Genomic DNA, 16208 nt, shown 5'->3' with positions numbered 1-16208 from the left:
GTATTTACTGAACATGGAAAAAATGCACCTTCTAATCCATCTCTATGTAATTCCTAACAATGATGCACTGTGAAACCCTTTACTCAGAGCTGATGGGCTAGTATCATCAGTGGTACTGAAGGCAAAATTAAGATGCTTTAACTTCCTAAACTAATTGTGAATCACTTTTTTACTTTTCCTCCCCCTCAGTCTTTGTATTTTTAGCTCTGTTCAAAAATATGGGGATAAAATTAATTCCTGCCAAGTGGCAGGGGACAAAGTCAGTAGGGGGGAAATTAGTTCCAGCTTTCAACAAATACATTGTAAGGAAGAATTACTTGCTTAATAAAACTATAATGATTACTTCACTTGCAATGCTGTTTGACTTTAAGCATCTATTGTGAGTATGCCAGGAATGCAAGATCAGGTCTCCAAGTATATGTAGAGGAGTTTATAGGCTAAAGAAAACTGGAGCTCAACATCACAGGGAAGTTACACCAGTATAATCCAAGGTGTAAAGTGTCACACAGAAACTACTATGAAATGGCTTCAGATTGAAGTTAACATATCCCTGTTCCACAATGCCTCTAGCCTTATACAATAGGTACAGTTTCTTATGACATTCTAAGGGAGGTTTTTAAAAACCATGAAAGGTTATTTCAAGTTCTGTGGAACTGTTCCTTCCAAGACCATGTGGATGCGATTACTCTGTGAGCTCCAAGGTTGCTCATTCTTACACTGACAAATTGAGCTTTGCCGCAGGACTTTGCTCTCAAAATGAGAATTGCATGACCAGCAGCATCACACAGGATTAAGAAATTAGTTTTCACCTTTGCCAAAGTGTTTTTGTTCCTTTGACCTCAGTTTTCAATTTAATTTTCTGTTTGGCAAAAATAAGAGGTCTGGTGAGAGGGAAGCAGTAGCTATAACCCATCGCAGGTTTATTAGGACTTTCGCATGTATGTATTGGAAACAAGCCGCAGTAATGAAATCATGATAAGGCGGCCACTGGAGGGGAATAGTATTTTGTGTAGTTATCACTCTGAGCATTTGTCAACTGTGATGATGTTTCAGGAGGAACCCTTTAGGAATCACAGAATATCTTATTTGGAAGGGACCCACAAGGATCATCAAGTCCAACTCTTAAGTGAATGGCCCACACAGGGATTAAATCCACAACCTTGGTGTTACCAGCACCATGCTCTGACCAACTGAGCTGATCTCATCTGGGATGCCTTACAATATTTGCTAACAGGTTGCCAGACTTTCCATTTCTCTCTAGGAACCACCTGTTTGAAGTGAATTGAGACACAAAATTACCAATATAGAGAGAAATGGGTTAAAATTCACGACATTGGAGCTGCAGTATATTTGGAAAACTGAAAACTAACACAATTTGAGAAGCTTGCTCAGTACTCAAAATACTCTTGAAAAAGTAGATTAAGGAGAGAGAAAACATAGCATTCTCTAAGGATACAGGTGTAGGGAAGATGAATGGATTCTATAAACACTGAGGAAAAAAATAAATGTCCAGGTACTGTATGGCACATGGGAATCCGGGCAATATATTGAGTCACATAGTGAAAATACATCAGCCTTCTGAGACTGTTGATATCTGGAAGGTTGAAAATGTGGTTTCCATGAAATATGGGTGCACAGGACTCTACTTTCACCACTGCTGGTGAGGTTGGGTGGTGTTTGGAGCATTGTGCTTTAAGAGAAAAACACACAGAGTGGAGAAAATGTAAAGGAAAAGATAGAAGAAACTGGGAATATTAGTAACATGACTAATAAAAAGAAAGGCAAATGCATGTAAGAAATCCTTACAGGGAGAGTGAAGACCTCATTTTTCACAAGCATGAGAAGAGGGGGCAAGAAATAGCTCCTTATGCGAGCCAAATAAGAGGAAAAACTTAGAAACTTGATACAGTGACAAGACTGGAACAGGCACCTCAGTGAGCTGAGTAATAGCTGCCCCTAGCAGTTAAAAACAGGGCAGACATGCACATCAGAGGTAGTTTAAGTGTACTTAGTGTTCTTGGAGAGAGATGAGAGAGCTCGTCCAACTTTATTTCTCATTCTGTATGTTCTTCATTGTAAAAGGCTACAAAATCATGTAGGTATCTCCACTGGGCAACCCTTTCCTTCTGGCATTCTTGACTGCTGCAGCCCCACACAAGTTTGCATGTGAGTTTTGTTCCAGCTGCCTTTTTGCTATCTCAGACTCTCCAGTTCCTCCCAGCCTCCTGGGACTGGGAGGAACCGAGGTCAGTAGGGTAACTCATCCTGAGAGAAATGCCTGAGGATGTTTGCGATGTGGAAGACGTTCTTTATTTTTTTGTAGGTATCACTTTTTCTGGAACTTTGTCCATACCCAGGGCCTTGGAAAGAAAATGGCTGTGTTGTGCCCTGCTGTCCTAGCTAACTCCTTTTCCTACTCTCCTCTAAGGGCACACAGCCATATTTGAAATCTGTCTGTCAAATTTACAAGTCTCTTCTTGAATCAGCCCATATTGTACCCCCTGTAGAAGCCTCTGTAGAAGCCTTTGCACCATTGACTGTAGCTGCTACAACCATTAAGTTCCCACTTTTCCCAGTCTCTGTAAAAGGAGTACTTACTTGGCATGCCTGAAGTTGATGGTATTGTGGTAAAAATGTGAAGTCTGTACCCACACTGCAGTTAGTAAAATATGTAATATCTATGCAACACTTACTGAAGAGACGCTAAGTCAGTGACGTTTTGGCACTCTGTAAATGCTTCTTGCACACATTACTCTGCATCTAATGTTTACAAACATGACAATTGCTTTTTATTTTTCTCAGGTATACTGACTTTTCAGAGCTTGAACACAGTATGGTTTATTTCTTGCCTTAGTTTTGCTAAAAATGCCAGTGGTGACAGCAGATCAACATGGAGGGTCCTTTTTAGTTGTCAGATAAGAATCTGAAGTTTGATTGATTTTTGCAAAATTTTCATTTTAATTTTCTTAGCTTGAAGAGCTCAGTATACTATTCACTTAAAAAAAAAAAACCTCATTCACATTACCACAGTGAAAGGTGTGGATGAATGGAGTCATGCCTCAAGCATGGAAAGTGGTTCAATCTTAAAAAGTCCATGCTGGGATCTGGACATTGAGTGTCCTGTGTTAGTGTGCATTGCTGGAGTAATGGAAATACAACACTGTTTTCTCTCTCTGGTTCTGAAATCAGAGACTGCATATTATTGTCAATGCCAGAAAGAATGAAGACTAGATCTTGGCTTAAATCTTATATATTTAAAGGCTTTTTGTTCCCAGATGTATGTATTAATTGGGAAACAAACTGGGGAGAAAGAATCCTTTGAAATAAACCAGATTTCTAATGGAATAAGAAAACTCCCTCTAGTGCATTTTCTCCCTCTGTGTCAGCTTTTATGGTTCTGTTTCTGGCACGCATCTTTTGAGATTTCTTTAAAGATTGTTAAGAAATTTTGTCTTACATCAACAAACAACTTTCAGAGCTTGATCAAAGCTTTAATAAAAGGCATCTTGCACAGAAGATTGGAGGCAAAGGGGCAAAAGAGGTTGTAGGGAGGGAAGTGCAGGACTGCTTTCTAATTTGCTTTTACTTTCTAAAATCAGCAAAATTAAAGTTGCATTTCAGGCTTGTAAACAATTGAGTTTACAAGAGAAATGCTTGTATAGGGCATGTGTATGTGTAAAGATGTGTTTTGAGAACTGTAATCAGCAGCTTCATTTGTACTTGCAAGGTTGTGTTTACTAATGTTTCACCATCATTAAGTTGCTCTTTCTCAGACTGCCCCAGCCTGCTGGCTAGCGCTCAGTACCTGGCGAAGAACAAAATTCGAAGGAAACTCCTAGAGGTTGAGATAGTGCTATAGGAAGCCCCTCCCAACATTAGAAAAGTCTGGAAAATGTACAGTAGAACAAGTGTTTTGCTGAAGTTTTAAATGCTAACAAAAAGCTTTCCAAGTTTTTCCTGGCTTCTGGACTCACCTGCTATTTTTTTTCTCGTTTCCCCTTAGGGGTGTACAGCAAACAGTAAGCAGGAATACCTCTGTATGGAGTTCAGCTGAGCTACCAGAAAAATTCCTGTCTGAGAGCCTAATGCATTACAGGCTCAGCAGACCAGTAATGTGCTCACGACTCCCTTTTTTAAACACAATGACAACACTACAGTCTTTTTCCACAATACTTTGTGGTGGGGAGGCACGGTGCATGTGTATGTATGTGTATGTGTCTGTCTGGAAGTCCATGCCCCAAGGATGGAGGGAGCAAGTTTCACGTGATGTAGCTTCAGGAAGGAAGGGATAGGAAATACAGGATGCACATCTGGAACTGCTACACTAATGACAGAATTAAGCGAGCACAAAGAAAGCACGGAGCATACACATAAAACAGAAGGTCAGGCCTTTTTAAACTCAAGGTCTAAGTTAAAAAACACATATTAGTAATTCATTATGCACATGGAATGTCTAAGGTATTGATTATTCACAGTGCCCAGGAGTGATGAAGGAATGCCACTTCTGATCCAAAAGGAGTGGAGATTAGCCGTATTAGCTTGGTGTATTGCTCACCAGGGGAAGGGGAGGAGAATCATGGAGTATGAAAAGCTTTTCTATGCTAAAGTAGAAATGGAAACTAAGGAAGACTGTAACCCTACAGAAATTTTAAGGTGTTTTCAACAATAATTGACTAAAAATGTATGTTCTCCAAATATGCTATGTCTTACAGAAGGTACTCATTCCCACAGGACTAAAAATTGTTTAAAGCAGATGTTATATAATTTCAACTTTTTGCTTTTGATTTTAATTCTCTTTCGTGGAATAGAAATAAGTGTTTGTTCTGTTTTTTTATTTATATCATTTTGTTTTCCTTTTTGTTCTGGTTTGTGTAAAACAAACAAACAACAATCAACCAACCAAAAGCCCAAAGGGAATGAAGAAGTAAAAAAAAGGAAAGGAACTGACAATATCAAATACATGTAATAGTAAAAGATGCATCCAGCACTTGGAAAAAAGTGTATGTTCTTTTATATTAGAAACATTCTTGTATTAAAATCTCAAAAAAAAGAGGAAAAAGTAAAGGCTCTGGGTTTGCCACAACTTCTGCACATGTTTGACTTCAGGCACTGTCCCTGGTTTTGGTGATAATGTGAGGGTGGTCAAACATATGGTAAGTCCTTGCGAAAATTAATCTCGGGGACTGTTGCCTAAGAGCCTGTGGAGTCAGTGCTTGTCTGCAGGAGCCTGGCTGCTGCTGGTGTTGTGGGTTTTTTCTCTCCAGCTGTAAATCTCATTTATGAAATACCAGCATATACCAGACACTTACCAAATAATACTCCTCGATGCAATTATTTGCAATAGCTGCCAAGGGGGGTGTTAGGAGGTGTCAAAGGGAGCAGGGTGTCTGCAAAACCCACTCAGCATGAAGATACTGTTCTTGCTCATAAATACACAAATCCCTGTGTTAGGACCACATAGCCATAGCATGGACTCAGAAGCCTTGGGGAAAATGTTCTTTGCTTTCATTTGCTGAAATAGTGAGTTTCTAAGTAAAACAAGATGCAGAAAAGGAAGATGGAAGGAGCTGGGTACTATAGGTTTTTCCTCCATGGTGTGAGAAGATGGTTTTGATCTCTCTGCAGCTCAACTGGGTGATCTTGAGCAAGCCATCAGACTTTGTTTCTTGGGTTCTTCAGCTAAACATTTGTGCCTCTCTCCCTTGCAGACACACTGGGAAAATACAGGCCTGTGGTTGCTATTTTGTAGGTTGTGAGATCAGAGCAGGCCTGTGCTGGGCTGAGTAAAAGCTTGACAGGGATGTTTATGTGTAATGACCAAATTCATCAAAAATGTACTTAATTAAAAAACTCTGCCCAAATCCAGGTTTGGGCATGTTTGTTGAATGCATTTCTGGCTGTATCTTGCTTAGCCCTAATTTGTGCTGTCACAATCACAGAGCTGTAGAGTCAGTGTTACTTAAGGGGCTGCCTTTGTACACTTCCCTGAAACGCCTGAACATTGGTGTGACGGCAGGAGATGGGATGGGGAGAAAAGCTTGGTGTGCTAAAAACACCATCTGTCTGTGAAACTTGTTATTTTTCTGCTGGTCACTAAATTGTGGTTACTGTATCCATTTCTGGGTGGTGCCTTCTTTTATGAAGGATTTCTATTGAGATCAGTACGGAGATGGAGGGTGTGTGCTCAGCAGCAGGATGCCTCTCTCATACACTGGTTGTGTCTTGTGTAGCATACTACTAAAATATCCTCAAAGTCTCTAAATGAATTGCCCATGGCATTTGCTTGACTGTCAAAGTTGTATCTTCGTTTTCTTCCAGTCTTTCACTTGGTTTGCTTGGAGAAACTGGGAGCGGGAGTGGAAATTACTTGTAGGCAATGTCAGCACAAAGGGAAAACAGTTGAAATAATCTTACAGCAAAGGTAACCTTTCCTAGTAGCAAAATATCTCAATTATCTCAATTTTTGTGCCTGATTTATGGCACTAAAATGAACTAAAGAAGGTAAAGAAGTAGCAAATTGTTTTGGGGAGGGGAGTTGAGTTGACTGCGTCCAGTGTGACAAATATTCCTAGCAATAAGTGTGTAAATATTGTGTAACAATTCAACAAGTTTCCAGGCATGCTGTTTCTTTGTCACTTACTTTTCTGGGCTTTTCGTTTTCCAATCCAACTGAAGTTCACTTTAGTCCATTGAAAAGGAGTGTTTTCTGTGTGCATATGAAGAACTAGTCACTGGGCTCTTCGTTGAACTTCTGAGTTCCAGTTTGCATGATTGAAAAATTAATTTCCCTAATGACACAATGAAAATAAGTGTATGGATTTGTGCTTTTCTCATACGCTCAGATCTGGTGAAGGAAGCAGAATTTGCCTTGTGAGCTTTTTTGGCCTCCTGCTGAATGGCTGAAGGAGCTGAGAGGTGAAGGACCGCAGTATTCTTTTCCCCTAAGAGCCCACAGCTGTGCCAAGGTTATGGACAGTTGCTCTCTGGCAAAAAAAAAAGCCTGTGACTCAAAAATACTAATTTCTTGCAGTGTTTAATTAAGAGTATAAAGAATTTAAATCCTTGGATTTAAAAAAACCCTTCCTCTGCTCTCTCCTCTTCAGGGCTCAGAACTGCATTGTCTCCTTTGCTCACATGGCTTTTGAAATAGATTTTCTCACTCGCACTGGTAAAAGTGACTGCTTAACCCCCAACAAACCCCAAACAAATGGGCTAGCAGGGTGCTGTGCTGTGCAGAAACCTTTGTGTCTGTCCAGTGCTTATTGAAATCCTGTGTTCTCTCTTCCAGATTCCGACCTGAGCATGCGAACGCTCAGCACACCCAGTCCAGCATTAATATTTCCACCAAATTCCCCTGGGTTCCAAAATGGCAGAGGGTCGTCAACATCTTCATCCTCAGTCACTGGGGAAACTGTTGCCATGGTCCACTCGCCACCTCCAACCCGCCTCACCCATCCTCTCATCCGGCTGGCATCCAAGCACCAGAAGGAGCAGGCCAACATAGACCGGCTGCCCGACCACTCCATGATCCAGATCTTCTCCTTCCTGCCCACCAACCAGCTGTGCCGCTGTGCCCGCGTGTGCCGCCGCTGGTACAACCTGGCCTGGGACCCGCGGCTGTGGAGGACTATTCGCCTGACTGGAGAGACAATCAACGTGGACAGGGCTCTCAAAGTGCTGACCCGGAGGCTTTGTCAGGATACTCCCAACGTCTGTCTCATGTTGGAGACGGTAATTGTTAGTGGCTGCAGGCGGCTCACAGACAGAGGACTCTACACCATTGCCCAGTGCTGTCCAGAACTGAGGAGGCTGGAGGTGTCTGGCTGTTACAACATCTCCAATGAGGCAGTCTTTGATGTCGTGTCACTGTGCCCAAACCTGGAACACCTGGATGTGTCAGGTAACAGGGAATGCTCCAATACAGATGCCTCTCATGTTTGTCATACCCCACAACTGCAGACTTACCCTTTCTGTGCTGTTTTTTGAAGTAGGAATGGCTGTCTCCTAACACAGTACATGTGAGACAGGCAGCACTAGAATCTCAGCGCCCCTAATGCCAGCAGCACCTCTGGAGTGGCCAGGCCTCTTCCAAAGGAGGTGAGCTAGCAGAGATGGCCTGTTGAAATGGCATGAGGAATTTTTACAGATTTTTGCACAAAGCACCCATAGAAGGGCCCACGTTGCAGTCAGTGCTACATCATGTGGTGAAGCCTAGTTACTTCAGCAAGATTTGTTTCATCTTTTTCACACACCTCTCTCTCTATATATATATAGGTAATGAATATATCTGTAACCTGGGAAGTGACTTGAGAAGCTGCTCAGAATAAGTGTAGGCTTTTTTTCTGGGTATTAATGTCAGTTGTCATCCCTAGTTAAACTTCAAGGTCCCCTTGTTTCCATTGCTATTTTAACAAGACTTAGCCAGCTTGAACTTTTCTCTTTTTTCTTCCCTATTTTTTATATTTTAAAGCTGCCGTTGCAGCTGTTTAGATCAGCAGAAATGTTTTAGACAATTTTCTTCAAGCCTGATCTGGGGAAACAAGATGTTTCCCAAGGTCAGCTGCACAGAATTTACTCTCTGCAAATAGGTTGCCACTTAATGGAAAGGATGTGGCCAAGCAGAGCACTGAAGCAAACTTGCTGTTCAACATTTGCTTTGTGATCTCATTTGTTATCAGTCTAATGCCATCATAAATCATCCGAACCAGATTTGCCATTGCAGAGGAACCAGTGGCAACAAGCTGGATTAAAATAGGGGATTAAACAACAGGGGCTAGGAAGCGGTGCTATCAAGTCACTGGTACCAGATCAGCTGCTTTTTCCAGGGCTGCCTATCTGGTGCACACTGATTTGCATTCTTTTCTCTGCCTTTTGATTTTTTTAAGCTGATTTATCCAACTCTCTCACCCCTTTCCTAGGATGGCAGAATGTCATGGAAGACATCAAAACAAATACCAACAAATCAGAATTATGCACTTTTTGTGATTGCTTTCTGAAAACTGTAAGGTAATAAGGAGTCTATGGAACTCCACAGGAGTCTATTCACAGTGACCTTGTATATGAATTATTTGTTGTTGGTACACACTGACATTAGTTCTGGATTGCTAATCACACATTCAGGTTGAAGCATCTCCAGTGCCTGGAGAAAATGTATGTACCTGTGGGATTTAGAGCTAGAGCTTTGAAGCTCACACCCTGGCATACCTGGGGGCTTGTAGGTTGTTGAAAATGCTTTGGTCCACAGCTCTTCTTTATGGGTTTGCTATAGACCGAAGACGACTTTTTCAAAAGCAGGGAAAAGATGATACCAGGTATTGAAACAGGTTATTTTGGGGCCTATCTTCATTTGTGGTTTTCCTAAGCCTCTTACTCTCAGACCCAGAAGATAATGTCTGTCCCTAAGAGCTCATCAGTTTGGTATAAAGTATGTAGGGAACAAATAAAATACCTGTCTTCCTTGAATCTTGTCTCGTCAATGAGATACGAGAGTAATTTTAATTTCTTTTTTTCATAAGCTGTTCTTTCTGTTTGGAGCATGTAAGGGAAAACTCCTGATTTTGGACATGCTCAGAAGTCAGGGTGTTTGGGTTCAGGTATAGCTTTTGCTGCATGTACTTGCATATGAATTGAGGATAATTGATCTCTAGGCTCTTGTTTTGAGTCCACTTTTTTCATTCTGATGTGGGTAATTTGGGAGGATGTTTTGGAAGAGGATTCCATTTTCCCCTGCTTCTGTCTGTAGTTATGAGGACAAGGCTTGCACCTACACACTCAAGCAATTCTGAGAACAGAAGTGGTTCACTGGTTTGGTTCCGTACTGAGCAAGAGGAGGTGGGGATGTGTGCTGGTGGGTGATGCTAGTTAATTAAATCCCAGTTCACAGTTGTACAGCTAGGTGAATTGTTTTCCCCTTGGATGGCTACTTGGCAGCAAAAACATACCAAAATCTTTAATGTCAAAACCAGATGTTTGTATTAACTTCAGGAGCTTTCCACAATGTAAGTTCTGTCACTGTCAGCATCCACTTTGTGGGCAGGTCTGAGATATTGCTAGAAGTTGGTTGAGCTTGACTGCAAGTTATTATCTAACACACTAGCCAACATGTTCTTCAGTCTGTTTGGATGTTTCTGCTCCCTTTTAAAAATCAGTTATACTTACTTTATGGAAAATCCTGTTACAAGAGCTTTATTTTTACGTTTTGTATTATTTAGGACAGAAAAATTGTTGCGGACCCAGGAACCTGTCATTTTGCTAAAAATCAGGCAGTTCTATATCAGCACGGACTCTTTTTTCTGGTGAAGCCATTTTGAATACCCTTCCCATGAAATGTTTTACAGTGTAGCCAAAGTAACTAGACAAGGCAATACTGAGCTTGTCAAAACAGTGATCACACACTGATGTGTGCGATTCCAGCCGCGCTGCGAGGCTTCTGACACATTCACTCTCCAATTACGGTCAGTAAAGCTTCTTGGACTCTCAGCAGACAGAATGTTCTCCTTGGCCTCATGGACGGATCATTCTCACTAAACCAGATTTAAAATTGAGTTCTGGTCAGATTATAAAATATCTAGATTGACTTCTTAATCCAGCAACCTCCTCAGCCAAATGCAACAGCAACAGCTACATCAGGTGCAGCAGAACTCTGCCTAGGTGCCAGCTTCTTCTGTGGAACTCCTTTTTTGTATTTTGTATCACCTACTTCAAAGACTACACTAGAGGAGAATTTTTTACACCATTCGTATTGTACTGCTTCTCTTTAGAAAAATCCTTTATGTTACTGAGTGTGTATATAGTACTTACCTGAAGGCAAAAGTATTTCCAGAGATTGCTCCAGAGCACGGACGGGTCTGAAACACAGTCTGAAGAGAAAATAGCATTCAGTTATAAGATGTTTGTTGAATAGAGCGTTTTACTTCAAGGTCTTCATTCTGCATGACCTGTGGGCAATTTTCCCATTTAATTTTCTGAGGCCTAAGGTAAAATTTGCATCTGTTCAACTAAATTTGAAACCCAAATTAAAGAGCCAGCATAAATTTAACTGATGAATGTAGAAATCTAGTTGCAGGTGGCAAACTGTTTCAACTCCATATCCCACGATTCTTACGTTTGTGTGAGTCCACAGGGTTATCTCAAGCGATTTTTTTTCCTTTTTGCTTTTAAGAACTGAAGCATATTCATACCTCCCACTAAACCTCTGAATGACAACCTGTTATAGCAAGTGGTATAGCTTTGGGTCATTTAAGTTTTTCAGGCAGTTTCCATACATCATCTTGCTCTTTACTTCCACACTACAGGATTTCTGCAGGATTTCTGATACATGGAGCTCTAAGGTCATCACTTTTTATGAGTCACTTCATACTGCTTAGCCAGTGTTCCAGCAATACAGAAAAGGTCTTTTTATTTCTATGTGGGGGCACCTTTTTGGGCATAACCTGCAGAATTTCTCTGAGTAGACATTTATGGCTAAAACGGTTGGGCCTCAATCACTAATGGGTATACTCTCCTTTCTTGCAGCTGTTCCTAGCTATGCTAATGCAAAGTGCCCAGCTGAACTTGGCACAGCTTAAGAATTTCCCTAAGAAGCCTGACTGCCAGTTTGCAGTGCGGCAGAAACCACACTTTGCAAAAAAAGCTTTCACTCTCCACTGCGCACTGGGTAGAGGTTAAAAATGGGGAAAGTCTTTGAGTATGTTTTTCCCTTTAATCGAGTTCTTTGTCTTTGCCTGCAAGGTCTGGTGTTTCTCCTCTAGTCTAGTAACATCCATTCATGGCCAGACTTTCTCATTGGACACAGTCCTTTTCTTTGTCTGCTGTGTCCCCACACGCCCTTACCAGTCTGGTGGCTCCTACCAATTCTCCCTATTCTCCTTAGGTTATCCGAATCTCCACCCTTCTGCAAGCACACAGTTGTGCCATAGTTTTGCATCCTTCCCACATTGCAGGCTTGGGGCTGGATTCACATCTGTTCTCCAAATGCTTGGGGCAGGGGAGGGGGGGAAGGGAGCAGGGTTGTGTTTTCTATAATGAGTTTGGATGGTGAAAGAGCCTCTGATGTTGGTTTGCAAATTCAGCCAGTCAGCAGTGAGACTGACTTTGATCAAAAAACTGCATTTGTTGTCACGTAGTATAATTTTCTCTGTCACTGGGTTTATATTGCAGTAACAGATCATAGGCTGTCCCTACATAGACCAGGACCATCATTTTACATTTGGGATAAGGACAAAATCAGTCTGTTGCTTTCCCAGTGCTCACAATCTCAAAGCAACCTCACTGACTTCACTGGAGTTTATTATTTCCTCTGGTGTGGGGACTCAGCACAGCCAGCCAAGAGTAGTCAGTCAGGATGATTCCACTCTTGCAACGTGAAGATACCTTCATCACATCCCGCACACCATTCCACACCCAGCTTTCTGGTCCTGCTGTGAGATTTGTTTTTACTGCTTGCTTAAACTCACTGTGTTTCTCCACTTAGGCTGCTCCAAAGTAACGTGCATCAGTCTGACTCGCGAAGCCTCCATCAAGCTGTCTCCCTTGCACGGGAAGCAGATCTCCATCCGCTACTTGGACATGACAGACTGCTTTGTCCTGGAGGACGAGGGACTGCACACCATTGCCGCCCACTGCACCCAGCTGACCCACCTGTACCTGCGCCGCTGCGTCCGCATCACCGACGAGGGTCTGCGCTACCTGATGATTTACTGCACATCCGTTAAGGAACTGAGCGTGAGCGACTGCCGCTTCGTCAGCGACTTCGGCATGCGGGAGATCGCCAAGCTGGAGTCGCGCCTCCGATACCTGAGCATCGCTCACTGCGGCCGCATCACGGACGTGGGCATCCGATACATAGCCAAGTACTGCAGCAAGCTGCGCTACCTCAACGCGCGGGGCTGCGAGGGCATCACGGACCACGGCGTGGAGTACCTCGCCAAAAATTGCACAAAACTCAAATCGCTAGACATCGGCAAGTGCCCTCTGGTCTCAGACACCGGCCTGGAGTTTCTAGCCCTCAACTGCTTCAACCTGAAGCGCCTGAGCCTGAAATCCTGTGAGAGCATCACTGGGCAGGGCCTGCAGATTGTAGCTGCCAACTGTTTTGACCTGCAGATGTTGAACGTGCAGGACTGCGAAGTCTCTGTGGATGCTCTGCGATTTGTTAAACGACATTGCAAGCGCTGTATTATAGAGCACACCAACCCTGCTTTCTTCTAAAGGGACACCCCACACCTGTCATTGCAATGCAGTATTAAAAACACTGATGTATAAACACACGCTCCCATATTCAGTAATGCTGTCTTTTCTGTCGCTCACGGGAGTCAGCTTTTCTTGTACCTTGTGGGTGAGGGGGTTTTCTAGAGGACTATTTTGTTTGCTTTTTGTATGATCACTTTTTAAGGTGCCGTGGGTCTCTGTGGAGAGGCTGCCTTAATGCGAAAGCAATGAGTGCTCAGCATCCCTGATGGGGTGTCATTTCCATAAGAGCCATAATCTTGTCCCAGGCTACAGTAGCTGCCTCCAAAGGAAATAGCACATAATCCCTCCTTTGGAAATGCTACTAAGATGTGTCAAATACATCTGAATTCTAGCTGTGCTCATGAAGCTGACTATGCAATATTGTGTCTGTGTTCCCCAACTTTTTCCAATATGGCTGATAAAGCATCCTCTTGTCTCCACGTAGTTTCTCTTTGGTAGTCATCCATTGTAACCCCTCAGGAAATACTGGTTAATGTTCTTAAACATACTCATTTGAGGCAGAGTAAGACCTGCTGGCCATTGCTGAGCACTTCTGTGGAGTGAATCTGGAGATTGTGCCCATGCATGGATTCTCTTGGGAAGCCCACCTCCAGGTCGCTACTTGCCTTCATTTATAAATTTGTCCTCTCCTGCATGTGTAGTACCACCCTCTGGTAGTAGATAGGGACTTCTGGCTCTGATAAGCAGTGACGTATTCACATGAGTGAAGGAGAACAAATGGAATATTGGTGGCCTGGCAAAAGGAAAAGCCAGCAAACCAGCCTGAGGAGGTGCTGTAATTCTGCTACAAGCTGAGATAGTACTGTAGGACAGCGGGGAGGCTCTGAGACATTGTGGAGCAGCTTGCACGGGGCAGTCCCAGTTGCTGTGCTGCACGGCTGTCACCAGAAATTCTGGCTTTGTCCCTTTGCTGTACCTTTTCAGCAGCTGTGGCACCGCTGCAGTGGATGTTCCCTGAGCAAACCAGGCACATGTGTTGAGGCAAAGTCAGTATGTGCCTTAATACACTTGGAAACCTGACCCTTTTCTGTGGCCTTCCAGTTCAAAGGATAGATGGCTGATCTCAAAACTTCAAAGACATTAGCCTGATGTTAGATAACACCCCTGGGGACAGAGGGGCTTGGAGTGTTACTCACATTAGATTTCAATTTTTTGAGACTTCGGCTGTGTGTCTTTCCTTAGGCTGGAGATACAGCTGTGTTCAACAAAGAAGTAAACACCAGTGTTGCCCTGTGACACTGGGAGCTCCTGGTGCTCTCATGGTCACTCTTGCTCTTGTATGAGCAGGAGTGTTTTGGAAGTCCCCCATCTCATTGGCTCCTTCCCCAGAGTGTGTGGTTGATTCATGGTTACTTTCTTCTCAATTTTCTGGCAGCTGTTTCTCTGTATTTTCACATGCAATGCTCAATGAAAGCCAGACATGTGAGGGGTGATGATATTTTCAGGCAGGCCCCCTGTGCCTGACTGACAGGTGAATTCATACGTTCATCTCAAACGCTGTAAGTGGCTCATAAGAAGGGAAGCACTGTGTCTGGTTTCCATAAGCAGTAGTTCCATCATCTCCAGACAATACTAATAAAGTCAGTGGTATGAAGTGAAAATAAATATGCTCAAGAAAAACATGTAACTGCCGAGGAAATACTTATAACAATGCTCTCTCAAATCGCAAAACAAAAAAAATAAAATAAAAGGGCAACGGTTTGGACATGTCCCTGGAGAGGAAACTTGTCCTGCTGCTGCAAAAATTCCTGCAACTTATGTACATTCCTCCAATTTTGGATTTTTTAATATACAGGATGGCATCAGCTCTGAATTATAAATTAAACTATACTAAAGCGAAGAGGGCCATGGAAAATGAATTTTTCATTGCTACTGTTACTGGTCAGTGACTAATAGGGGGAGATACCATCCCTTGGACAGTTAATTTCATTTGGGTTTTCCTTTCCATATTTTTAAAATAAGATATTCTTCTCCAGCAAGTAATACAGTATATTTTATCCGAGCCAGCTATACTCTCTGTTTATCCTTTATCTAAAAATGGCCTCAAGCAATTTAAATGTTGAGCCCTGAGGATGGTGGGATTTTGAGCCATTTGCACTCATGAAATATAAGGCCTCACTAGTAACATTTAATTGTTTATTGAAATAATAATAAAAAAAAAGCTACTTTTCTGGCTATGTAAAATGGAGTGAATACTGCTACATGGTTTTTTAAAGTTTTTAATGTTTAAATTGGCCTGTACTGTACAAATCTCACTATAAAGCCTTAATTTGCTACCAAGAAATAAAGCAATATATTGGTAACTGATGAGCATGCAGCATCATTTGCACTAACTGATTAACTGCTGGTGAAAAAAGAAAAGATTAAATACTTGCAGAACTTGAAAAGTAGGTAGGTGATTGAGTATATCAGCCCATTAGGTAGGTGGATGACTATATTAAAAGAGGGAAAAAATTTATTATGGATTATGACCTCGCCTATCTCTCTCTTTAAAATTTGATTTTCCTCATGTGGTTCTTCTTGACCCTGAAACATAATCAGAAGCTGGAAGTGTAAGTAAAAGAAAAAACAACATATAAAAAGCACATGTGTAAAAATTTCGGGAGGGTCTCTGCATTGGTTTAAAGGCATGTTAACATATTTAAAGGGAAAAGTAAAATGGAACGACTGAAAGGGTAGAGCCCTTACTGGAGCACTGCTGCCTTTTGAAAGCTCTAAAAATCCTACTCTGGGGGGCACTGGTGGAAAGTTAATAAAGGTAATTTTTCTAAGCCAAATGTTTTTGAGTACATAGTCTTACATGATCTGAGTTGGTACTCTGAGACTGCTACTTACTTCAAGAAAATTTGAACTTATTGATACAGCTTGCCTGATTTGGCTTTTAACCTTTTTCCTATGTCTACTTCCAAAATGACAGAACCAAAAAAGAAACTGAAATAGTGCATGTGGAGCTGAGT

General features: G+C 42.1%; 1 protein-coding gene across 2 annotated transcripts in view; it reads left to right on the top strand.

Moving 5' to 3' along the window:
• The window catches only part of FBXL7 (F-box and leucine rich repeat protein 7), a 287995-nt gene extending 272437 nt beyond the window's left edge, over positions 1-15558 (top strand). For both annotated transcript variants that reach the window (XM_042048815.1, XM_042048814.1), the window contains exons 4-5: positions 7289-7900; positions 12473-15558. In XM_042048815.1, coding sequence (XP_041904749.1) covers positions 7303-7900; positions 12473-13209 — 1335 coding nt within the window. In that variant the 5' untranslated portion in view covers positions 7289-7302 and the 3' untranslated portion in view covers positions 13210-15558. The remainder of the gene's footprint in view (positions 1-7288; positions 7901-12472) is intronic.
• The last annotated feature ends 650 nt before the right edge of the window (positions 15559-16208 follow it).

The sequence above is a fragment of the Corvus kubaryi genome, unplaced genomic scaffold (genome assembly GCF_017639235.1).
Source record: "Corvus kubaryi isolate FWS band 111438036 unplaced genomic scaffold, C.kubaryi_AGA036_p1.0 68, whole genome shotgun sequence".
In the NCBI taxonomy this organism is placed as follows: Eukaryota; Metazoa; Chordata; class Aves; order Passeriformes; family Corvidae; genus Corvus; species Corvus kubaryi.
The sequence above is the reverse complement of the archived record's forward strand: the minus strand, read 5'-3'. Positions and strand labels throughout refer to the sequence as shown.